Source organism: Gekko japonicus, unplaced genomic scaffold (genome assembly GCF_001447785.1).
Source record: "Gekko japonicus isolate JY-2015 unplaced genomic scaffold, Gekko_japonicus_V1.1 scaffold2340, whole genome shotgun sequence".
NCBI classification, from domain to species: domain Eukaryota; kingdom Metazoa; phylum Chordata; class Lepidosauria; order Squamata; family Gekkonidae; genus Gekko; species Gekko japonicus.
Window position 1 is genome coordinate 79119 of NW_015170345.1, and position 27083 is coordinate 106201.

The 27083-nt window shown below is 41.5% G+C and overlaps 1 protein-coding gene across 1 annotated transcript in view; it reads right to left on the minus strand.

Annotated features, from left to right (window-relative positions):
• Positions 1-27083, minus strand: part of LOC107116293 (disintegrin and metalloproteinase domain-containing protein 9-like) — a 43541-nt gene that overhangs the window by 1439 nt on the left and 15019 nt on the right. Inside the window, 16 exon segments of the mRNA XM_015418192.1 lie at positions 1653-1785; positions 4311-4416; positions 6501-6581; positions 8834-9005; positions 9946-10051; positions 11749-11932; positions 11935-11955; positions 13828-13917; positions 16549-16720; positions 17834-17955; positions 20298-20382; positions 21869-22041; positions 22723-22794; positions 22878-22943; positions 25697-25916; positions 26571-26647. Coding sequence (XP_015273678.1) covers positions 1653-1785; positions 4311-4416; positions 6501-6581; positions 8834-9005; positions 9946-10051; positions 11749-11932; positions 11935-11955; positions 13828-13917; positions 16549-16720; positions 17834-17955; positions 20298-20382; positions 21869-22041; positions 22723-22794; positions 22878-22943; positions 25697-25916; positions 26571-26647 — 1880 coding nt within the window.

Consider the following 27083-nt stretch of genomic DNA (forward strand, 5'->3'; position numbering starts at 1 on the left):
CCAGGGGAATGAACAATCTGGGGGGGGGGGGGATCTGTTTTAACTCTGAAGAGAGCTTGCTTGTTCAAGTGGGCTAACACAGCAAGGATACAGATCAACACAAGGATCCACTTCCCAAACAATTGGAAACCTCTCTCTGTCTCTCTCCCTCTCTTTTTTGGTGATTCTCTTTGGTTCATCACCCACCCCCCTTCATATCTTATAAAATTGTACTATCTGACATAGAATTAGGGCCTGGATTGAGCCTCCATCCTCTGCTAAACCTATGTTACTATAATTTCTAATCTATAGTAAATTATAGTTGAATCTTTGGTTCTGTTTCCCAGGAGGCTTCAGGACTCTGCTGGTGCTGTGGCCTTCCTAGTACTGATACCCTGTACATGACTTTTGCCTTAGAGGGTGTTTATACATTCCAGGAGTAGCGGGGCCACTATCAGAGTCTAAATAGATAAGGTATCTGGATATAGCTTCCCTTGACTTTTTGACCCCAGAGATAGAAAGAAGGGAGGGATTTGGGTCGGTTCATCACGTCAGTTCTGGTCAGTTCTAGTGTGTCACATCCATGGCAGTCCTATGTGTTAGGTATGTCAGTAGGTACATTAACAGCTATAGGTCCAAGAAAGGTATATACCTCTGGTTTACCAATGGTCGCGGGGCTGCTCATCAATGCTAAGGGGCCTTGATGCGGAATGTATTTTAACTGTAGAGTTTTTATTTTTTTATCCATTGTTGTACATCGGCCAGAGCCCTGCAGTAGCAGGGACGGGCAATTCAGAAATCTAAATAACAACAACAACATTCCTTATTTGTCTGGGTGTACACTGTGGATTTCCGTATTCTACTTGATATCTACTTGGAACATAATAAACTGAACTTAGAAGGAAGCTTCGGTCTGTGACTTTTTCTCTCTCTCTGACAAGGAAGTGACCAGCCAGCCATACCCACCAAATTGGAACTTGGGCCTGGAAGCTTGGGGGGGGGGGGGTTCTAGGATAACCCTGTCTCTCCCCCCCACCCCTTTTTACTGAGAAGTTCCCCAACACAATCATCTACAGCTAGTCATCAAGGATACCAATTTAAAAGGTTTTAGGTGTTCAAAGTGTTTTAAATCTAGATCTCACTATAAAACCAAACGCTTACTGGTATTACATATGTTTCCAGTGGATTCTGAAACTCTTTAATTTGATACGTTTTAGCACTCCCTTAGAATATGTGAGGTTAAAAAAAGGATTGCTACCTACCACATAAGTGTATAATCCCCAGAGTGGTACAGAGTTTAAGTGCTGCTTCTACACATTTCTGTAACAAGCTGCTTTGACTTTGGTGATTAAATGGCTTTTGAATTTTGCTTCAAAAGAAAAACTGCTTTTAATTAGGGTTGCTAGACCCCTGGTCGGGGCAGCGATTCCCCTGATTTCCAGGGCTCCAGCCCCGCCACCAGCCAGCTGGCCGGCAGGGGTAGCCCCACTCTCAAACAGGCATGTCACTTCAAAGGCTTTAAAGACTGGTAACTACATAGGCTACAAAACTGGTTAACATTTTTTTCCCCCATACAATGTTTCACAGGTGTCTAATTGTTTTAACACTGGCTGTCTTAACCGTGTCCTACACAGGGACTATTCTGTTTATTATCCATCTTATTTATTTATTACCTCTGGCGTCTTCGACATTCTCTGCAAAGCCTTCTTTCAATTGCATGCCTCTTAACAACTGCAATAACTACTAGAATTAGCACAGGCAATACAAGCAGGAAAAACACTAGGAGACCATCTCGAAGTGATGTATCTAAGGGAAGGAAGGAAGCAAAATAAAAAGTACTTGCTTTTCTTTTAATTAAGCACATAGTACAATGATTAAATATCAAATTACTGCTGGCTTTTATATTTCTAAGAGGAAGGCCATGGCATTTTCCTAAGAAGAAGCTGTTGGTGCAACTTAAGATCTTTTCTGTACCCAGCATGGTTTAACCTACTTCTGAGAAGGCTAACTGAATTCAGGGAGTTATTTCCATGTAAATATGCATAGGGTTGTCCATTTGTGTCATTCCTCCTACCTTCTGTGTTAAAACTGATAATGTTGTTATAAATCTGTTATAAATACATACACTTGAGAAAGGACCTTTCATCATTTCTAATAATTTCTTTTTTCTGCCCCTTTTTGCTTTGAAGCAGAGTTCTGGGGAATGTGACAACTTGCTCACTAATCTGTGACATTTTAGTTATGTTCGGTTTTAGTTTATCAGCTTTGCAAATATACTACAAAGTATTCCTTACATCACATTCCTATGCATATTTACTTCTAAGTTAGTTCAGTACAGGACAGCAATCCAAGAATATGTATACTTGAAGGGATACTCACACATACATTTGCATCCAATGGATTCAAGAAGGTATACAGAGTGCACTAGTGGCCTGCCATCTAAGCACCCAGACCGTACTTAGAATTCTGCTTAGCATCAGCAATATACTGGCATCATTTGAATTCAAACCATACCCTGGGCTGCAATTTGTTTTCTATATGACTTGATTTATCACTTGATTACTCCCAAATTTGATGACTGGCAGATTAGTGGATCAACTGAAAATATTTGCATTTTGTTAGACGTGAAGACAATTCTGCACTCGGTCACTGAGCAATAATCGTGCACATACGCACCCTTGAAATGAAAGGATCTTTAAAAGCTACTCTTGAAAGAGAACAGAGGAAAGAATGACTACTTTAAGCTACCTATATTTAATGCAGCTATTTGCACTGATATGAAAAAGAAACAAAGATCTATTAGGCTGCTGTGGGTCAAACAAATCAAAAACATTCAATATGGCTAAACACTCATACAGGGAAACGGAGGTTGGAAGAACCCCTGCATCCAAAGAGAGAGGTGATAACAAGATCTATTCTGGAACATGTCTTCCTAAAATAGCCCCCCCACACACACACACACACTAGGGTTGTGGTTTTAGGAAAACACTAGCTTCTAGGAGCCTTCTGACAGATTATAAACATTTGATGCTAAAACCAGAGGAAAAGTTTGAAGTCAAAGTGTACACGTTCTGTGTAAAAGAAATAATGTCATGTGCCCTCAGGGCAGGTAGCTCTCAGATACTTGTGCATAGGTACAAGGAGGCAGAGTTGCCAGGCCGAGCCTGTCAACCAGTAAGAGGGTTGAGGGGTGGGGACACACAGGCACGTGACGTTGACGACATGGACAACATCACTTCCAGGAAATGATGTCCTCCCACATAGGCTGGGAGCATTTTTATTTTTTTTCCTCTGCTGTTCAGAGTGGTGGTGGACAACAGCAGTGATCGGCGTGAGACTTCCCACCACAGTGGGAGGCCAGTGGCAACCTAAGGGGAGGGAATACTAAGTCTATACCAATACTTTTAAAACATATAAGACAGATTAAACATCATACTAGCTCCACAGCACCTGTATACAGTACCTGTATACACTGCTCAGATCAAAACACAAAACAAATGGAGAAGAAAAAGAGCTGGTTTTTATATGCTGCTCTTCACTACCTGAAGGAGTCTCGGAGCAGCGTACAATCTCCTTCCCTTCCTCTCCCCACAACAGACACCCTGTGAGATAGGTGGGGCTGAGAAAGCTCTTTTGAGGACTGCCCTTGACAGAACAACTCAGAAAGAACTTATGACTGACCCAAGGTCACCCCAGCAGCTGCATGCGGAGGAGTGGGGAATCAAACCTGGTTCTCCAGATTAGAGTCCTCTGCCCTTAACCACTACACAAAACTGGCTCTTGACAAATCAAATGACAAATGAACCAGAATTACCTATTTAAATGGGGCACAACAGGATGCTGCTAGGTTTCTGATTTAGCAGTCCTTCAGCAGAATGGTTGAATTTGATTCATGGAGTAAGAATGCCCTAAGAATCTTGTTGTTAGGCGCCCTGAGCCGGCCATGGCTGGGAGGGCAGGGTATAAATATAATAAATATAATATATAAATAAATAAGAATGAATACATTCATTCTCATGTGTGGCTTAAATCCGTGCATGTGGATTCAGAGGTAAATCTCACTTTGGTCAAGCAAATTTATTTCCTAGAAACTGTACACAGGATTGCAACTTTAGTTGTACACATTAAGAAACTAGTATGTATACTATATATACTTAAATTATTTCAGTGCACTTACTGAAAAGAGTATTTGTATTTCGGGGTGGTATTTGCTAGATTTGACTCCTTGGCAGCGAAGAAGAATCAGACTCATGTAGAAGGTGCTAACTTCCATTTTTCAGAAACAGACAATTTATGATATTAAACAGAATGAAAAAAATTATTATTCTTACCTATATGAGTTGGGCCACTATCTATACTGCCACCGTAACCTGATTTGTCACAAAAGGGAGGTGCCCATCCAGGATCACAATGGCAATTACCTTTGTTGTTACACACCTATTATATGAAAAGCAAAAAGAAAAGATGCAAAATGGTGGGCGATATTATGAAAATATGCAATGATTACAGAATTATGGGAACATTCAATTTTTTATTATTTCCAGAGTCAATATTCTTTGTTTTCATTATTCTGCCTATATATTATCTTCCAGTTAATTTAATTATGTATGATATGGTCAAAAAATAAGCAGTATTTCAGAAGAGACAATGGATATGGTTCTAACTGTGCATGATGCGTTATAAGTCCACTGAGACCAAAGAGGTTGTTGTTAGCATGTTCACATTCTCAAGCACTTTTTGATCAGAAATACATTCTTAAATAGCTTCCAGATATGGTGTTGTAAAATGTCAACATGGAAAGAGGAAGCAAATAGTGCTCAGGTTTCCTGTCTTATGCCCTAACTTGTGTCAATATGTTTGTTTTGGTATATGTGTTTTGATTGAGTTTTGTATTTGCAGCCATGAGTTGATAAACGACATTATGTTGATTCTGTAACCAGTATACTGTTTAGCCTATTTGGGGATGGAATAAGCTTTGGTATTGGGCTACTGGTTATCATTTTGTGTTAGTGATTGATGGGAACAGAACAAGAAGTCCAGAAGTCCTACCTAGCAGTACAAATGATTACCTTGGAGATCTTTAAATGTTCCTAGATTTATGATGATCCCTAGAAACTACAGTGATAATAGAAGGTGCGATTCTATATGTGGATAACAAGCAAGGGTATGTTTACTCAATATATTACTGACCATTCATAAGATGGTCAGTGTCTAATTATCACTGGTAAATCTATATGAAGATCAGCTAAGTTTGCATAATAATAACTGTTGTTTCCCCCAAGTCATTATAGATTATGTGGAAAGGAGTCTTCCATGGCTGGCCTGTAATATCCTTGTCACCCTGAGTTTCCTGACTTACAGGCATCATTGAAGTAGAAGGGACAAACTCTGGATTCTGGTAACTAATTATTAATAAAGCAGTCAATCCTTCCACAGCATAAGGAACAGGTTCTTTTATCTTCTCCTCCCACACCAGACCCTTCCCTTCTGATGCTGTTTCTGGAGAAACATGGCCACAAAGCGCATTCAGTTCTGGTCACAGAATGAGAAGGCCTCGAAATCATGTATGCAAAATAGATTCTAGATCTGGGGAATATATGACAGTAGCTGGATATAACTGTTGTGCCCTGCTAAAGCTTGCATATCTATCATCTATCAATCTATCTAAATTCTGCAATATCATTCTGTGCTAGGGTTGCCAAACCCCCTGGTTTGGCAGGGGTCCCCCGCTTTTTGGGGGGTTCTACCTGCCACCAGCCAGCCAAGCCCCAACACCTGTAGCTACCCCTCTCCCTTCTCCCTGCACTTAAAGGAGCCCCTTTAAGTGCAGGGAGCTGGCGTTTCCCGCGCACCTGATCTCCAAGTGGAGATCTGGTGTGCGAAGCCTTCCAGCTCCCTGCACTCCCCTTTAAGTGCAGGGAGCTGGCATTTCCCCACGCACCCATCAGGGATGCCCCACTCCCTCCGGGAACGCCCCCCCCAGTCCCCCACTGGGGGCTAAAATGGACTTGGCAACCCTATTCTGTGCTATGAGCCTCTCTCAATAGCATATCATCTTTAGCCATTGTGACTTAATGTCACAAAAAGACTTAAAGCAGCCACTTCTGAAAGTTCTTTATCTTCAAGCCCCACTAGGGGTCACCAGAAGTCAGCTTGACTTGATGGTAAAAGAAAAAGACTTAAAGCCACAAAACCTATGACCACATTTGCTATGGAACAAAGTTCAATCCTGATTTAGTGATGAACCTTTCTGCTCATTTTATCAAATAATGAGCTAATACTCTGCGGAATCAGAGGCTACAACTCCAGACCTAAAATTGGCTTGAGACCACTGTAAGTGCATCTCTCAAAACAAATGGCAGGATTCAAGATATAATTATTCATATTACCCTTCCTATAGCAAGTAGTTCATGTTACCATAGAAGTTCAGTTTTTTCTCCCAGCAGTTTGGATTGATTTATGTCTCTAGATACAGTGCCTTTATTCCCTACTTGCAATAGCATTATCATCGTTTTACTTACTGCACGGCCATTACATTTGTTTGCTACATCACAGTTGTAACCAAGCAAGCTTGAATTCACACACTTGAAATCAACACAGGCCTGCAAAAATTATGAACAGAGTGAGAGAAAGTGATTGTAAATACAAATGAATAATGTTATTATATACAAAAGAAAATAAGAAGAATAAAAATGTAAAAAACCTACACTTGCACACACTAGCACACTTATAGAAGGTAGAAGAGAGGATATTAGGAAGCTTTACGGAAGGAACATATAACCTTAAATCTTGGGCTTGAGGCCTGGAGTGGTAAAGGGGCAGATGCAGCGGAGGTCCAAGGAGTATCAAGGAGGAAAAGGAGAGAAAAAAACTGCAGAATTTAACAGGGGTTCTCAGAAGGAGACCAGCATTCTGACCAGAAAAAATCAGGACTGGAGATCTGAGGAACAATTTGTTAGGGCATGGGGTCCTTCTTTTATGAATAGATGATCCCCACGGTAGGTGGGGTTTGGCCATCCTGGCTTTGGATTGGGTCAAGATAGAAAGTTTGAATCTCACTGGCTGGTTTAAAGTTAACTGCTGTCAAACTCTGGCACAAAAAATAGGGAAAATACCTTGATTAGGCTACTGTGAGCCAAATCTACATGGGCACAAAGAACCTGGGCAAGGCAACATAATTAACATACTTTAATTAAGTTGAAGTGAGCTAGATCTGTATGGACACAATAGTTTGGGTGAGACAAGATAGCTCCTGAAACAGTTTGGAGGGCAAATTAAGATGCCCTTCTTGATTAAGAAAAGAAAAAGAGAAACCGGGAGTTGGTTAATGAAACAGCAACAGCTGGGCAGTCACCTCTGTGGTATGTCAGAATATTGGGTGATGTCTCCTTGTTGAAAAAGTCTTGTATTATTGAGAACAATATGCCACTGACCCCACGGAGATAGCACTTAATCAGTTTTTAATTCGAGCACACCTTTCCTCTTCTTCCTGAAAATTTCTAGTGTCATGGCCAAACCCAGGTACCTTTATAAGACTCCCCAAGTTGCAGATCCCCTTGGCACTTAGGCTGCAAAATGGGGTGCTTATTAAAAAAGCTAAGACCAAAATAAGAGGGGAACCCTACTCTCAAAGCAGTCTTGGCTGAAGGTGGGGACAGGGTTCTCATATCCCAGCTTCAGTCCCTGGCACATCCAGTTAAAAGCATCACATAGTAGGCGATGTGAAAGGCCATGACCCGAGACGTTGGAAGAGGCACTGTCATTCTGAATAGATAATACCTTAATAGAGCAATGGTTCATGAATTCATGCTCTACTAGTGTGGGCTCAGGTTAATTATAAGCCTGCATATAAACAAGCCTATTTCTTTCATGGCCTTTAATATCTAAATGACGTGCAGAAACCAAACAGCTGAAATTGCTCAACTTTCCCCCCATGTGTAGGTGATAAACACACAGGAGTCTGTCCAGGAAAAAAAGGTTGGCAGTCCTAAATACAAAACAGCAATGCTGGAAACAGAGGATTGACTTCAAAGGTATCCTTGTGTGAGTGGAATGCACTTTGCATTCTCACGAGGCAGGGATCCTCCACTTCCCTCCAGCTAGTTCCTCTTCTGTCCATGTGTCACGTCCCACACTGAACTGGAGGCTCCAGTAACCTGACTTTAGGAGAGTTTTATGGAAGACAAGGAAGGTTGCAGTGGGAAACGGACTATGGGGAAGTTATTTAAAATATTTCTAACCTGTTTTTATCCTTTGGTTAACAAATGCCAAACTAGCAATATAGTCAGTATAAACCCCACAGAAATCATCTTCAGTATAGATACACAAGCCTGGCCAAATTAACTCATTTCCCACCTGAGTCATGTTCTCAGCATTATTCACAAAAAGAAGCTCCAGCTGAATCCTCTGGCGGATGATGGCTTTCATGCCGTCCTACAGATAGGCAATGAGAGTGCCATCTGACTCTCTTCTGGTAGGTGGTTCCAAAGAATTGGTGTAGTGAGCAAGAAGGCCTCAGATCAAGTGGAGGAGCCACCATTAGCGACCCCTTTTTGCCCACCACCATACGGAGCCCACCACCATGCATCACACATAGTGTGACATTGTTTCTGGGGGAAACTGCCTGGGTTTTACCATAGTTTCTTGTCATTCCTACAGTGATGTGATGTCACGCCCAGCTTTCCTGAGAAATAACATCATGGCACGTGCACCCCAGGCACACCCCCCCCATGTTCCCATCCCCAAGTTCCTCCCTGTTGCCAAGCAAGGGTTGGCAGCATTCTGAGAAGATCTGCCTTGTAGAAGTACAACTGGCACATCAATAGTACTTAGTAAAAGCAGGTAAGAATCTTACCTTCCCTTCTTTACAAGCTGTGCCTTTCTGAACCAGAGATGGATCAGGCACATCTGATCCCAAGTCAAAATCAGTAGTCGCACATGAAACACCCTGTTGGTTCTGGATGTAAATCTCGAGAAGATTCTCGTGACTGACAGATGTACAATGAAGCTTCCCACACAAACTATCACTGCAAAAAATGAATTACAATACAAACATAAGGGAACGAGCGGGAAAGACTAGGGCAATGGTCAAAGAAAAATGATGAGACCATTACACTACTGTTCACATAATGTGGAGGATGTGTGTTTGTGAGATCTGCATGTGTTATTACTTTAATAAAAAAAGAGCACAAAGATTGGGGATACTCAGCTCTCTGCAGTCCAAACTGCTTGCTAGTGCTTGCTCCAGACACATTTCTCAGTTCTGATACTGGACATGGGCTGGGAATGGAGAAAATGGGCTGAGAAACAGGCTGGGAGGAAAGGCCGGGTTCATTGCCCCACATGCTCTTTCTACAAGGGCTCTACCTCTTTGTATGTGAATGGGATAGACAAATGTCCACCACCATTATAAATAGTTTCACACTAAATAAATACCAGTATACAGCCCATAATGTAAAATTTATACAAGCATGCATTCCTTTTACAGCATTTGCTCAGGTTGTTTATTTCCACTTGGGTATGCAGAAAAACAGTTCCATGTGAGCAATCTCTATGAGGGGCCATGTCCAGTAGTCATACATAAAATACCCTGCTGGTTCTGGATGTAAGCTTCAGGAGAAAGATGCTCATCACTATGTAGTCATTAACCTTCTGTGAAAGGGGCAGGGTGTTTTTCTCCAAGGCTAATTGGTTCAAATGATTTAATTGTATAGATAAAACTTCATGGCAACTGTATTGATCAGTACTGATCATTATCATTGATCATTATTGACCATTGTTCATGGCAACTTTATTGATATGGGTTGAAATAGTGATCTATTAGAATGACTTCTGACTTAAAACATTCAAATGTTTTCTTAAAAACAAATCACTAAAAACTTAGTAAACTAAACTTAGTTCCCAAACAAGAAAGTATTCAAACACACACTTAAGGTAAGCACAGAGTAAAAACAATGGTTCTCTTACGCCTGGGTACATTTAACAAAATTTGGTCCTGACATTCCGCAATTGCCAAATCTGTCTCCTTTAGCATTGGCGATTTCAAAACAAATATCTGGTCCTTTTTTTGCTCCTATAAAAAAAGAAGTAATATATTTTTAAAAAAATAATCACCTTTCTCAATATGACCACTTTTCTACATGGAATTTTTTTTGCCATGAAGGACCACTTACTCCCATACATTTATTTATTAAAACATATCCTTCGTAAAGAACAGGATTATGAGGAGCTCAAGGCAGTTTATGTTATTATAACCCACTCTGGAATATGAACAAGCACACTATTTTACACCTTAAAACAAATTAAGAACAAGATTCATATGTAAAGACATACAAAAACCAGGAAAATCAAGCCAAGCATTGCAACTTCATATCACAGTGCAGTCTCTCCGAAAAAACACGATCTTCTAGCTTCCTGACAGACAGCAAGGAAGGCTGCCAGAGGGGAGACAGCTTCAGCTTCAGCGGCTGAAAGGGATCAGCTGCTTGGCCTCACCCTCCTCTGTGCCTGAAGACCTGAAGGAACTTTTTGTCTGGGGTAAAGGACTTGTCCATGTCAAGTAGGGTAATCCACCTTGGGTTGTGCCTTGCAGGGGAAAGGTGGGTTTATGTATAAATAAATAAAATGAGGTTATTTTCTGACCTCTTCTGGAAGGTCTAGAACAGGGGAGCTAATACAGAAAAAGCCCATGAATGAAATGAGGCTGGCAATCAGTAGGAGACTCACTTTTGGGGAACCCTTGCCAATGACGTTACTTCCAGCACAAAACTACATGCCAACATCACTTCCGGTGTAAACATGGAGTTTTGAGCATTGCTGGCAACTTGATGGGAATGACATCATCATGTTGCCAGTGAGGTGACATCAGTGCATCAGGATGCCAATGACTGTTTCCCCATTTTTCCCCAGCTGAACAGTGGCTGGAAAGACCCGGGGTGTGTGTATGTGTGGAGATTTCATGTTCCCAGTAGGAACATGGTGACCCTAGAATCGAGGCAGTTATTAAAGCTCTTAGAGATGGTACAGTCTCCAAAGAACACAGTTATCATACAAGGGCGAACAAGGAGAGACAAGGGTCTCAACACATAAAGAGATTTAATGGTAAGAACCAGTTCCTTAAGCTGAGCTCAGAAACAAACACAGTGAGGCCAATGAAGATGTTTAAGAACTTGTGTTGTACATTCAAATCCACTAGCTCCAGTCAAAAGACTAATGGCTGCATTTTGGACCAACTGAAGTTTCCAAGTTTTTAACAGCAGCCCCACTGCAGTAATCAAAGGTGGAGGCTGCCTGCCTTCCTGCCAAGCCTAAGATCATCAGTACGGATCTTGCTTTTGTTCTGCTACTCTCTGAAATAAAGTGGGGACTGCCCAGAGAGAGAGAGCAAGAGAGCAGATTCTCTGTTGTTGTGCCCCACTTGCGGAACTACCTCCTTCCTATGTTTGCCTAGCTGTCACTCTGTTGAATTTAAGGCACCACATGAAGACATTTTTAGTTGCCCAGACTGCTCGGAAATGGTTAAAGTGCTTGAGTTTGTGCACAAGCACATCTCCTTCCTTGAGTTCTGACTGACTTGTTTGTTGCTTGTGTAATTGTATATGGTTTTTAATGAGCCTCTGCTATGGATCACAGAGACTGCTGTAATCGTAATTCAGTTGCTTTTAATACGCACTACTTCAAGAAATGTTTTTGAGAGGCAGCATAAAGATATTTGAAATAAGTAAGTTGCATTTCATGTGTCACATGGCCCATAAATAATTCAAAACATACCTTTTCCAAAAAGGGATTCGCACTGAGAATCGTAATTCTGACAAACTCCATTATAACAGTACTCTTTCATATTGTTACAAGGATAGCCATCCATGATAAACACATCTTCTGGACAGTAGGCATAAGATCCACTGCAGTATTCAGGAAGATCACAACTGTTCATTTTTGGCCTGCACTGCATTCCAAAAAAAATCCTGCTACTTTAAACTAGAAAAAGAGGTGTGTTTTTCATTTTATAAGCATAATACTGCTTCAATATTAATACACACAGTGTCATGGGAGGAAAAAATGCCTGCAGCCACAGCTTTAGAAAGGAAAAGAAAAGGGAGAATGTTGATGCCCGATTTTAAGAAATGAGCCCACCACTATGGTCACCAGTCCCAAAACTGTAGGGGATACCTGTACCTTTATTAGCTACACTGAAGGGGAAACAGCAGGAAATAATGGGCTAGATACTTTAATCCTATTTTTCTACTAATGGAAGGGGTGATGTTTCACCAATTTTCCTTCACGCTGTTCCAGGGGGGTCCTCTGAGCTCCAAGAACAGCATTTTGGGGAGATCTGTAGACTGCTATGGCAGTGGAGGGGGGGGGCAAACATAAAAATAAAATGAGAAGTTCCAAGGACTCAGTAAAACTAACCAGTCTAACAAAAAAAACCCTTCCAATCTGGTAGTCCATAAAAATAAACAGTATGCCTTGTACTAAACAACATAAAATCAAGCAATCCTTAAAACCAGCAGCAAACAAGGAAGTAGCACAGAATTCTCTTAAGCCAAAGGTCATATGAAAGAGGGAAGGCTGGAAGCTCTCTGAGGAAGTTTCCATTTGAAAGACAGCTGTGGGGGAGGAAGACTCAGGAAGAACCTAAGATCCAAAATTCTTTTTCCCATAGAGGCCAACCAGAAGCCTCCCAAAAGCCTACAAGCAGGGTAGAGAGACCAAAGCCTCCTCCACAGCACTGGTATTCAGGGCTACACTGTATCTATAAGTTCCATTTAATCATAAAAGCCAATAGATCAATGGTTATCATATAGGTTTTGTCTAATGTCCTTTCAAAGCTGTCTAGGGGCCTATGACAGATTAGTAGATCACTTTTCTGCAGCCATGCAGCAGCTACGGGGAGTGGCATTCTAAAGGTCTACAAAGGCCTTCTTTGGCTCAGGAACATAGTGAGGTGGGAGGGGGGTCCTGCCTTTCACCAAGGCCATTTTCCCTGAGCCGAAATGAACCCGGGGGAAGGTATCTGCCCCATTTTGGAGTTACTCAAAATGAATCCGGATGCAACAATCTCTTTTGAGTCTCATTCCTCTCTCCGTATATATACGTTAGTCCTGCCAGTCCACAGGTTGGGGCAGGGGTTCCCCTGGTTTTTTGGGCTTCTCCGCACTGCCACCCAGCTGGCTGGCAGGGGAAACCCCGACCCCAAACAGCCACATCCCCATGTGACTTCCCCGACATGATGATATCACCCAAAAGTGATGTCATCACACCGGGGATGTCATGCGGGAATACTCTGGTTTAGGGGCAAAACTCTGGTTTTAGGATGGTTTTACTATAGAGTTTTGCTCTTAAACCGGAGCATCCCTGCGCGATGTCCCCGGCATGATGACGTCACTTCCGGGTGACATCATCACACCAGAGGCGTCCTAGAATGCCCCACCTAAATCCCCCCACCAGAGCAATAAGGGGACCTTGCAACCCTAATATATGCTATATTTGAGTCCCGTAACACCTCAGAGACCAACAAGATTTTGGGGATATAAGCTTTTGAGAGTCAAACCTACCTTTGTCAGATATTTGTCAGGTCTAAGGGGCTACAGGACTCAAATCAAGCTGATCTACTACAGACCAACATGGCTATGCTCTGAAACTGTGTGTATATCGATTGTTTTATATAATGGGCAATGCATGCTTAGTTATTACTAAACCTGTGGTTTATGCTTTTAAATTACTAAAAGCAAATTTAGAAAGAGAAAGAAAATGCCCCAGAATGATGGAGAATTCATTTTAAGACTAATCTTAACACTCAATTGAAAGATGCTTATAAAACTTGTGGGAAAAGGATTTCAAGCCTACCTTACAATTTTCACAGCATAAACCTTCTGCACATTCTGACCCAGACTTTAGTTTGCAGGTTGCAGCATCACAGCAAGGGCTGGTACACTCCTATTGTGAAAATTAGTTCAGTTGGCATCAACATTGGAGTCTTAAATGATGATGAAACAGAGGTAGCAAGAGGTAAAGCTTTACCAGTGCGGTCTCCACCCCGACCCACTACCTGTCAGACTCAACTCGTGGCTTCTGAATGTAAGACAATCAGCACCCATGATGTAAACAGAAAAAGAACAGTAACTTTTATTAAGTCCCAGGGATAGGGGGATAAGGTGGTTGAGAAAAGAGGATAGAAACGGGTGTAACACAGTCTGCTGTGCCCACCATTTCTAAGATTAGAGTTGTTTATTTAGGAGCACAGAGAGCAGTTAGCAACCAAGTCTTCCCCAGAAACAAGACTCCAAGACACCACAGTGTCCTACCAAAGATTTTTTCCAACCCACTTCTCTGGAGACAAAATTCTGTCTCCACCCCTGTACTATTTTTGCCTGTTCTCACTCAAAAGGCTGAGTCTTTTGAAGTCTCCTGAGACAGGACCTCTCCAGTTTATCACTCTGGAGATGCAAGCCCTGTGTCTAACTAAAAACTGAGAGAGTGGGCGAATCTGCATTTGCATTTTAAAATCATTTTCGTGCTGCTGTGCCGCCGTCTTTCTCTATGCTTGTTTGAATATTGTTTGGAGAAGATTCTTTTAAAGCAGTGCAAAGGTGCAATGACAGTGGAGCTGCCCCAAAGAACGATAAACATATGTGGACGTGGGAAAGTATGCTAGCACTGTTCAGGTGTGAAAACAACACCAAATGTAGATAACTTTTTTGAAGAAGGAGTCAAAAGGCTGGGACACCGGTGGGAAAGACAAATGCAGATTCCACCAGTGTCTTTTCTCTCTCTCACTCCCCCGTCCCATCTGGCTTCCCCAGCTCTTCCATGGATCCTGATTGGCTGCCAGCTGCTCTGCTCACATTTTCAAACAGAACTAAAAGGGACTGGTTTGTTGTTGTTGTTTTGTCCTCTTTCTTTTTCTCCCAGAAAGGGCAGGAGGTTTGCCCATCCATCACAATTGGCAATTAGAGTGGCAAACTGTCAAAAGCAACTAAAGTTAGAAAGACTTTCCTAAGTCCAACACTTTGAAAACTGACTTTTGACCAATGCTCCCTCTAAGCTGTGGAGTCTTGTGAGCAAAAATTCTACATTGTGAGCTACTGGCATTAAAGCTGTGAGCAAGCCATTTGGCTACTGCATAAATTAGTTCACTCTGGAGCCACATCCTTCCAGAGCTGAGACAAAAATGTGTGAGCTGGAAGCTAAAAAACTGTGAGCTAGCTCACACTTACTCAGCTTAGAGGGAACACTGCTTTTGACTAAAATAGTTTAAAATTTATCTCTGCTGATACTATTTGTTGAATTAATCAAGGATTTCTAAAGCCTGTACTTCTAACTATAATATGGGTAGCTCTGCTCATCTGAGCAAAGCTTTCTGGAAGTGCCATCCTGCAAATGGGAAGTGCCTACACTCTGTTGTAGCTCCCACCTTATGGAATGGCCTGCCTGAGAAGGACAGGAAGGCTCCCACACTTCTGTCATTCCTCAAACTATCTAAAATGGAATAGGTCAGGTAGGCATTTTTATAAAGAAAACATGGCAATATTATAACAAAATGGCCCAGGAAGACATGTTTATAAAAAGAATGGGACTGTGAACTATACCACTGTGTATTATCTGTTTGCTGTATGCATTATCCTACTCAGTGCATTGTTTCTATACCTAATTATTCTGCAGTGTTTAACGTATCATGTCTAATACTGTTTCAGACTGCTGTAATTCTAATCCTATTACATTGCTTCATTGACTTACACTATGTTAACCACCTTGAATTTTAGTGAGACAGGCAGGCTATAAATAAAAAAAAAAATTAAAATGCCCCTATCCCCAGCAATGGCCATCCTCCCCCCCATGCCACTGGAGGGTTTTTCAGGTTTTCTAACAGACTGACAATTGAATATTGTTACAGTGTTCTAATGTTACAACAATCTGTCTATCAGGTTCTCTGCATTCCCAGTTTCCTGAAAAGTAAGTTTCTAGCCCCTGTTCTTGCAGAGATATAAGAAGAAAGGCTTTGTGACTGCCGGAAACAGAGGAGGCTAGAGACTTCTATTTTGAATCAAACCTTGGAATTCAAAGAACCTGATAGACAGATTGTGACAACATTATAACACTATAATGATATTCAATTGCTGATTTTTTTTTTAAAGGAAGCCCTCTGGTGGTGGGAATGACATGGCTGCTGCAGGGGACCAGGGGCAGGGAAAATGGCACTGATGTGGGTACTTTCTCTTCCACATGGGTGTCACTCCAGCTTTGGCAGCAAACTGGTTTGGGAACAAACACAGGAAAGAAGGGGAAAACCTGGGAGATGCACAGAAGCACCATGATGCTATGTAGAAAAAAACCCACTTCCCAATAGCATCCGAACCACAACAAACAACCCATGTGCAAGTAACTAGAGTAACTAGATAGCCTAGTAAGATATCATCCCTCATCTTTATTAATCCTCACCCATCAGCTCCATTAATTTTGGACCAGCAGTGGACTGGAAATATCACTTGATGCTCCAGGAAGCCAAGCCAGGAGAGAGGGGCAACTGAAAGATTTACTCAAGAAATGTGCATAATGAAAAATACTTACTTTTGATGTACCACAGTCACATTCTTCATCCTTATCCACTATGTGATTGCCGCAAACAGGTTCTGTGAAGATATCATTTGGTTTGGGAGGATTTCGAAGACAGCTTCCACCACCTCTCAAGATGAGATTTTCAAAATCATTGGCACTGCAACTGCTGAAGTTCTTGAACCCACTAGAAAGCAGAATATTGTCAGGCATGTTTATCTGCCCAATCAAATTATGCCTACCCCCTTACCCATCTGGTGGCTATAAGTATTACTACCAAGACAATTGGGATACTACATGTCTCTTTTCAAAAACTGGAAAGTAGTTGAACAGCCTGGGCTTCTTGCAAAAGAAGGAAAGTTATAGACATTAGAGAGGGAGACCAAAGTATATAGCACAGCACAGTACTTTAGTCTTTGCTGAAAATATTCTGCTAGTACCTATGTACAGGAAGGTGGCATGGCACAGTAGTTAGTGAGTGTCAAGCTAACTGCTCTAGCAAATGACAGAAACATCCCATGTCTCTTCACAAAGAGGAAACTAGGCTCATGCAGCCTCAGTTTGCCTTAGGGTAGCCAAGGAAGAGATGGTTTTCACCTCCACTCAGTTTTGCTGTTTGAAACCACCCCCAACCCCAATTGCGATATCCTATTAGCATTTCAATTTCAATTTCTGGAAAGCAAACCCAGTGGAAGTTGAAGGATTAAACTACCAGTCCCTTGCCTGAACAACTGGAGGCAAACTGAGGCTGCATAAGCCTGCTATTTATTTATTTATTTGATTTTAAGGGCAGGGCCAAGTCATCTGTTTGTACTCTAAGTAAAGGGAGATCTGGATTCAAAGGCCTTCTCATCCATGAAGATCCCTGGGTGACCTTACACATTCACTGTCAGACCAATCTGCCTCACAGGATTGTTTTAAACAGAGTTGGGGAGAGTTATTTATGCTGCCTTGAGCTCGTTAAAGGAAAGAAGAGATTAAAATGTGATAGGCAGAATACAGAAAGTAACTGGATGAAAAACTAGTAAACACAAGTTCCTTTATCAAAGGAAGATCACGCCTGGATTACACTACGGTCTACACAGTGACTGTTGTTCTATTCAAGGCTATATCAGTGGGTATCCTGCTCCAGTTTAGGACTGGATTATACTACTGCAACACAAGATTCTGCAATATACCAGTACTGGGATTGTACTGTCTGATGCTGGGCATCTGGTAGATCAAGGAACTAAGATTGATATGTTAGGATCTAAGCTATAAATTAAAACAAAGTTTAAAAAAAACCCTAAAGAGTTCTTACCTAGCCACACTGTGCATAATGTAGGAACCTGGACATCCTTTATCATCATGATTCATACCCAGATTATGTCCCAGTTCATGTGCAACAATTGAAGCATGACCAATCACATTCCCATCCTTAAACTGGCAAAGAGATCAAACAGACATGATGCAAACATAATAAAAAACTTCTGCAGCAACATTGCCTACTGGTTTTTTTGGACAGCAAAGTGTTTCTGGTACCTGGTCTTAGATTGCAAACTTCTCGGGCCTGGAACCTGCCCAGTTTGCTTCAACAAACACTAAACTACCTTATTCTGAGTCAGACCACTGGTCTCTCAAGGTCACTATTGTCTACTCAGGCAGCAGCACTCCAGGGTCTCATGCAGAGGTTTTTCACATCATCTACTACCTGATTTTTTAGCTGTATCTGGGACCTTCCTTATGCAAAGCAGATGCTCTACCACAAATCCACAGCCCCACCTTTCTTACATTCAGGGCTGGCACAGCACAGGTGACAATTTTGCTGCCTCACCACAGGGCCTACATGGTTGAAACTGAGGAGAGGGGCAGCTTGGTCTCCTCTCCCCATTTTCACTGACCATAGCCCATTTTCCCTTAATCCATAGAAGTGAATGGAATGAAAGTCCTTGTTCTTTGCTCTATGTTCTTGAGTGGAACAACCAGGCCTCATTTCGGCCTGGAGTTCACCGGAGCAACTCTCCGGCAGAGAGGAGGCCGGGGGGTGGGGATATGTAGCAAGCCGTCCGGGAGGAGAAAGAAGTAAGGTAAGTTATGCTTCCCCCCCCCCCGCCGCCTTTCAAGGCTCTGGAAAGGCCTCCCCAACCCCCCTGTCTTTCCAGGCCCACCTGCAAAGCCCTCCCCAACCCCTCAGCTTCACAGGGCCGTGCTGAAGCACAGGGCCCTGGAAAGCCCTCCCCGACCACCACCCTGTCTTCGCAGGGCCGTGCTAAGCAGATCTGCGTGTTCCCCCCCTCCCGTGGGTAGCAATGCAAAGAGTCCAGTGGCACCTTTAAGACCAAGACTTATTCAGGTAGAGGCTCTCTGTGAGGGCAGATCTGCATGTTTCTCCCCCCCCCCCATAGGTAGAAATGCAAAGAGTCCAGTGGCACCTTTAAGACCAAGACTTATTCAGGTAGAGGCTCTCTGTGAGGGCAGATCTGCATGTTTCTCCCCCCCCCCCATAGGTCCAATGCAAAGAGTCCAGTGGCACCTTTAAGACCAAGATTTATTCAGGTACAAGCTCTCCCACCGTCTGACACACTTCCAGTGATGTTAGGGGGTGTGGCATATGCAAATAAATTATGCTAATGAACTCCTGCACCTCTTTTTCTAAGAAATGAGCCCTGGGAACAACCATATAAGTTGTACTCTGAAACTGCTTCTCTGCATAGACTAAAGTGGCAGGATTAATTTTCATCTACAGCAGTAGAACAGATTAAATTAAGATGCTTATATTACACGTTTTAAATATAAAGACAAATAATAGCAACCACAAAATATTTCAAATATAGCATATGGGGAATGTTGTAACAAACCAGTATCATCTAATTATTACCCAAACTGGGAGTCATTTATTTCTCTAGTACATCTTTCCCCACCTTGTTTCCAAAACGTTCAGGACAGCCAACATGATTCTCCCTTCCCCATTCTATCCTCCCAATAATGCTATGAGGTAGACAGAGATTGTGACTGACAAGGTCACCCAGCATGCTTCATGAAACAGTGAGGATTGCATCTGGTCATTCAGATCCTAGTCTAGCACCCCACGACACAACGTTCACTTCTAAAGTAAGTAAAGTAAGAGTCTAAAAATGTAAATCATGAGTGCCAGGGCAGTGACTGAAGAGCCGGACTGAGTCTGAATGCTCAAGAATTTTGTTGGGTGAACACAGGCCAGTCACTTTTCCTTGGCTTCTTCTATCTCACAGGTTTATTGTGGGGTTTTTTAATGGAGGGGAGAAACTTGTATGCAACTCTGATCATACAGATACATTTAATTTACATAATTAATCCAAATCATGGAGTTTGGCATCTTTTGCTCTACAATTTAGGCTACCCTGGTGCCAAAAATGGGAAAATCCATTTATTTATTTTTCTCTTGCAGATAGCATGAGCATCTACACAAAAATCAATGAGTATGTACTATGACCAGGAAAAGTTTGCCATTTTATTTTTGCTCTTGGTTTTATGACCAAATATCTTTATTAAGTCAAACATTTTCTGCGGTCCCTGAATGAAGCCCAGTCATGCTTCAGAGTTAGGCCAAAGGTATTAAATTGGGCCAGTGTGTTAAAACATCATAAAAGAAGCATATGTTTGTAACAGACAGTGATTGTTGACTAAGTCTCTAATAAATAACTCCAAGGCAAATTTTCAAGATTCAATAGACATGGCTGAACAGAGGTGTTCATGTATATATATCTTCTGCTTAAAAGACCAGTATGAGAATGTAGTGTACTTACAGTGCTGATTGACCCTCCAAAATCCCGGCTACAAACTGTCCCAACAAAAGCCATTCCAACTGCTGTACCAAATGACTGTCTCCCTCTGCGGTGCAAGAACAGAGTTTGAGTAATGAGGCTGGAACTGTTTGCATGGTTTATTTGTGCTATTTAGAGGATGATCAGGGCCTGGAGACCAAAGCCTATGAGGAAAGGCTAGGGACTTGGGAATGTTCAGTCTAGAGAAAAGGAGGCTGATGAAGGACATGATTGCTCTCTTTAAGTATTTGAAAGGCTGTCACTTATAGGAGAACAGAGAGCTCTTCCTGTTGGCAGCAGAGGATATGATGTGCAATAATGGGTTTAAATTACGGGTGGAAAGGAACTGGCTGGATATTAGGTTTTTTGTTGTTGTTTTTTTACAGTAAGAGTAGTTCAGCAGTCAAACCAGCTGCCTAGGGAGGTGGTGACCTCCCCCTCACTGGTAGTCTTCAAGCAGTGGCTGGATGAACACTTGTCAGGGATGTTTTAGGCTGATCCTGCATTGAGACAGGGGTTGGACTAGATAGTCTGTATGGCCCTTTTCAACTCTATGATTCTGTGATTCTAACATGAAGGAATCTCAGCTCAGAATATGAACTCACTCAACATCCAGACTGAAGTATGAACATATGAAGCTGCCTAATTCCAAGTGAGACCATTGGTCCATCTCGGACAGTCTTGTCTAGGACGGTCGAGGGTGTTGCACGCAACGTCCCACCCATCCCCAGAATGCCCCCCAAATCCTCTTACTGTGACCTGGTAAACCTACTGATACCTACTTTATTGTCCTCTGGATGCAAGGACAAAACATTTCTCTTTATGTTTAATGGAAGGGTTACATCTTTCTTAGCTGTTTCAATGGTCTGCTTCTAGCCTAGAGCTGTTTGATGGGTTGTGGTTTTGAGACTTGTTTTAATATTGATCATTTTAATATTTAATATTTTAATACTCTTTTTATGTCTGTCTTTTATTGTAGCATTTTTTAAATCTTGTGAACAATCTTGAACAGTTCTCTGCCTGAAGAGGTGATGTATAAATTTTCTATGTAAATAAATATATACAGTTGGGATTTAGAATCTAGTAGCCAGGGCAATGAGGAGGGGAGGATGTACCCCCCCTTTCAACACACGTTAGCCAATCCTCTGTGCTTTTGGTCTCATCCCTTTTTTCTTCGGATTATAAAATGAACATTCTTTAATTCCCAAAAAAACAAGAAACTTCCACACACGTACACAAGTCCTCTGAACACAAAATTTCAAATTCTGAAAGAAAAAAAATACAAATTACACACAAAAAGTATACTTACAGTGCAATACTAAGCACAATTATATTGTGCTAACTTAACTGATGTCAGCAATCTTAGAAGGATGTCATTCTGTTTAGGATTGCACTGAAAGTTTATCAAACATATGCATGAAATATACTTAGGCACATTCTTCTAATTTGCATTCTTTATATCAGCTGCAGAATTTGAGGTCTTTTTTAAAGCTCAGGATCCCAGGTCCAGTTTGCAACCACAGACTGGCTGATGTGAGGGAACCATTCCTTACATTATAAGATGGCTAACATCATTTCTTGGTTGCTTCATGAGAGTGTTTCGTCTCCAAGCTGCAAATTCACTCAATACATCTCCAGCTGAACCAGCATCCACATTTATGAAGTTTTCTTTAGTCCATATCTCCAGTCCAACTAGGACAATTTGTATGTTTAAAGAACTGAACATCTGCAAATACACAATTGTCATTACTGTACGGGCATCAGTAAGTTGATTAGATGCCAATTTCCCCAAACCCTGCATATTTTTGTATGGATACTGTTTCCCAACATGTATACAAATGCATGCATTTCAAGTCATTCCTGATAAGACATACTAAAGTGCCACAACTGCATCCCACCTTATCTGTATATGTATTAATGAGAATGACTAATAACATGTACTATGAAGCTGTATATACAGGAGAGAAAATGCTGATCAGATAAAAAATAATTGGCCTTCCCCTTTTGACTCTTATCTAGCAAAGATCAATCTAGCAAAGATTGATGCTAGAAGATACTAGCATTATATAATTTTTGCAAGAGTTGTCAATTACAATCATTATTAATTTTTGTAGAATGCCATCATCTCTATACACTTCTAAATAAATTGTTCCAAACAGACCCAGAGTTTACAGTTCTGAGTGCTCTTCAGGCACAATGTTTAATGAAAACAACGGTAATTCGAGTCTGAAAACGAACAAAATGGTGACCCACATAAAGGCAAAATTCAACCCTTTCTGAAGCAGGCTGTGAAACTGAGACCTGAATAATGATAGATCTGGAACATGCTATAATCCCACTACAAAAGTAATTGAAAAAACATTACTGCACTCTTGTCCCACGTAATAATGATTCTGTGATGGCTTACCGCATCAACCTGATTAGCCAGTTCAACTATTTCCTTGCTTACAGCTGCCACATCTTCTTGTTTCTGCAAATACTGAAACAATTCAAAATATAAGATGTTCATGGGTAGGAAGTTTAGATACTACACCAATATGTTACTGAGTTTCAAAAGATTACCTTCTTGTTGTCCACAACCATGTATAGTTCGACATAGCTTTTCTGTGGCAGCACAGCACGTCTCCTCTATAAATTGGAACAAAGAAACATTTATATATCACATTATCAGTGATGTACTGAGTTCCCTAAAATAAACAAAGCCTGCTCAAAACAATTCCACATTTCTTTTCTAAAGGTACCAGAGATGCAAGGAATAAAATAATTGACCAGATTAACTTGTGCTATTAAGTTTTTTGTGAATTTCTTTTAAAATGGAAGATTCATAAAGAATCATAAAGTAGGAAGGTTCCCAATCTCTTTGAGCCTGTGGGCATATTCAGAATTTGGACACAATAGATGGGATTTGGACACATTCTGCATCTACAAACAAAACCCACATTTTTTTTTTAACTAACTGGCTGCCAACCCCTCCCTCCCTCCTTCCCTCCCTCCATGATTCTGCAAAAAGAAAGGGAAGGGAGGGAAAAATCCAGGCCCACAGATGCAAGACTGACACATTTGGGAGCAGGGAATCCCCTAGTCCTTTACATTTACAGATTCCTTATGATCTCTCTGACCATTTTAAAGTTTGCCTGAGCGGGAGGACACATCCTCTTTTGTCTTTGGAGGAGGAGGGAAAGAAAACAGAACAGGGAGGGAGAGTCAACCTAAAGAGGGAGAGGGAGAAACAGGGGAGGGCAGTGGGCAGCACTTAAATAACCCCAGAAACAATTCTACTTTAGAAAGGATTAGCAATTTTGAAAGTGGATGAGAACAAAGAATTGCAGCAAAAGGAGCTTGGGTAGGTGCAGGGCAACAGTGTGCTGGAAGCTGTCTGAATGCAGATTACTGTAAAACAAATGCAGAAACAAGAGAAAGCCCCAACACGAAGTAGAAGTGGAAGGGAATGCAGAATGGAAGAATAGAATGCGCTCAGAAACCAAGGCAAAATATGGGTGCAGAAAGGGCCATGGTCTTCATGGGACGCGGAGCCAACCACAAAACGGCTGCTGTGAGAGGCAGACCCACACACAAAGGAAGGCCAAGTGCAGGGGACAAGAGGAGTAATTTATAAAAACACACTGAGAAAGAGCAGTGAGAAAAAGAAGGCCAACAGTATAGTGGTACCTGCCACCAAAACAGTGTTGTTTTAATGTGCACAGCCAATCAGATCTCCAGTGACTACTCAGAAGCCCTGCTGGGCAGGAATACCACATGGCCCCACCCTAATTTCTAGAAACACTTGGCAGGTGCCAAGAAAGGTGTCAGAGGGCACCTTGGGGTCCATCTTGTTTGGAAGGGCATCATACTGGGGACCCCTACTATAGGGCATCTAGTTCAAGCCCCTGCTCAACGCCGGTGAATGCGAAACTAGAGCATCCCTGAAAAATAGCTACACAGCTTCTGCTTGAAGACATCCAGCGAGGGAGAGCGCCCCCACCCCCAGACTGATGTCATCACTGAACTGCTTTTATCATTAGCAGTACGATGTTCACACAGTGCTAAACTAATATGCCGCCCTGAGCCTGTTCGCGGGATGCGCGGGGTATAAATAAATAAATATATACCACCCTGTATATCACATCAGCAAGCTGTTCTCATAAGACTGAATATTCCTCCATTAATTTTTTTCCCCCTGTACACAGAAAAACCAGAAGTCCATGAGAAGGGTTCTGGCATAGCCTTCTCCCTACTTACAGGGTTTTCCCCCCACAGGTGAGGAGTCCATCCTGTAAGCTTGCAGTCTGAAGTGACTCATTTCCTGTACAACTTTACCAACTCAGTGAGAACTAGGCTACAGTACTCCATGAGAACTAGGCCAATCCAGAGACCAGGAATAAGCATATGGACCGCCCTCTCAGCAAGCACAGGAAGCTGCTGCACATGGACAGCTGCTGCACTTGCATCTGTGCTCCTGTTTGCTCCTATGGGCAATTCAAATGCTGTGTCTGCCACAGCCACCTGCCGTGGTCAAGGAGCACTTCTATCTTCATCTCGGTTGATCAGTGAGAAGGAAGTGGTATGAGGAAGCAAATGGGGGGGGGAACCCACTTTTAGATTAAAAGGACCAGAGATCCAAGACTGCTATTTCACTCATAGTTCTTTGGATAAGACTCATCTGCACAGTGGAAGCCAGTTCCACAGATATCCCTGAACGCAAACCCAAATAAGTATGCTCGGATCAGAGCTATGCCTGATTGATCCAGAAGGCTGTTAGATGGTGCATAATGAAGCCGCCGTGAATCCTGACTTCTGGCCCACCTCCACCATCCTCCCCTCTCCTCATTGTTGAGACAAAGTAAGGTCTTTGTGTGAGACTGCTGTGCTGCACTGTATTGGGCAAATCAAGATGCTGGTTGCATCAACATATGTTAATGTCTTAGTGAAAATGAATCAGCTGGCTGCACGATGTCAGAAAAAATGATGTTACAGCAGCAAAGTCTGATTGCATGTGCTTATTTGTCTAAAATATTACTAGGCACATGCCTTTCTTTCAACACAGATGAGAATTCTTCATTGATGAAACACTCTGCACAACAGTCCCATTCAACAATATTAAACCAAGAAATTCAAATAAACAAACTCAACTCAAGCTGTGAATATATAAAGTTAAATCTATGTGACATCAGCACAGCTCAAGACACACAGCTCATTTTAAAAATTATTACTGGCCCCTTTCCCAAAGCATTATTTTAATTATGGAAATAGGGCATAGACCCCCCTTCTGTATTGGAAATAAGTTACAACTCTCCACTAAAAACCAAAAAGACAATTACTAAAGCTATAACAACTAGATTAGGAAACAAATACAGTTTCTGAAAACCAAGAATTCCTTTTACCCGTAGAATGGTATCCTTGTTAAAATGACCATGTGATATATTTGTGTATTTCAGAAAAGCCTCTGTGTTCTGCTGATGATGATATAGGCTATTATTTTGCACACCACACAGAAAAGAGTCTTGAGGAGAATTTTCTACTGGGTAGAAAAAGTGTTCAAATTGATCTGATCCATCAACTGGCTCCATGCCATACCGTTTGCCTCCGATATGGAGGACTCCCCTGAAACCATAAAAGAAAGACAATTTATTCATTCAAGTTTCCCTTCCTTCCAAACAAGATGACCCCAAGTCATCATTGCTAAATAACTTACAGCAATACTATTTAGTGGAACTGTACACACACACACACACACACACACACACACAAACTTTAACTTGGTCAGTAAATCAGTTTCTTAATAGGCCATAACATACACTGTGATCTCTGAACACGTTGGTCCACATTCAAGTTTCAGAAAATCTACAAATGAACTTTGTATTCCAGTCAGATACAAATATACACGTACACAGAGATTTTGTCAATTCAGTTACTTTAATCTAAACATATAAGTATAACCTATGCTTTAAAATGTACAATGAACTCTTAGAACAGTATGCCAGAATTACAGACATGATTTGATTGTCTAAGGCTGCAGTTCTCAGGACACATTCTCGGTAGTTAGTTTCACTGAATATAATGAGGTTTAAACCTATTTAGGATTGGACTTTAAAACTGGATCCCATTACCCTCAACTAATCTCTGGTTTCATAATGCTTTACAAGACTATTAAGCTGTGGAGTATAAGTAGCTAAATAAATAAATAAAATTTCCTTTTTCTCTGGCAAATAAAAAAAACATCAAGATAAAGATACAGTGAAAAAGAAAGGATAATACCTAAGTCCATCACAGGTACTGAAAGCAAGCAGAGAGTCAGCAACTCCTTCAACAACTCCATGGTAATAGCAATGAGTCTGGAACCAATTAACATTGTAAACATGGTGGTTCTCTCATGCAATGACAGCCTCAACTTGTCATTTGGCAGAGACAAACATATTCTTACACAAACTGGCAACTGATTCCTAAACACATTTACAATGAAGGTAGTTCAACTGAAACTTATGACCTAAGGTTACAACATTAAATTTATTCAACTGAAATTTATTTCTAAGTCAATGTGCTTAGTATTGCAATCATAGGGCACAGTATTCAGACAGTGTGGAAGGAAATTGTCATTGAGTTCAATGGAGTCCTTTGAGAGTTACAGGTACAAACAGAACAGGCAACTCAGAAAACTAATTAAAAGATAATTCTGCTACTGCATTCTGGTTTTGTGTTGCTGGAAGTCTGGTGAGCTGGCTCTTTCTTAATTATTAGGATAAAGCCTGCATACTCATATATCAATGGACA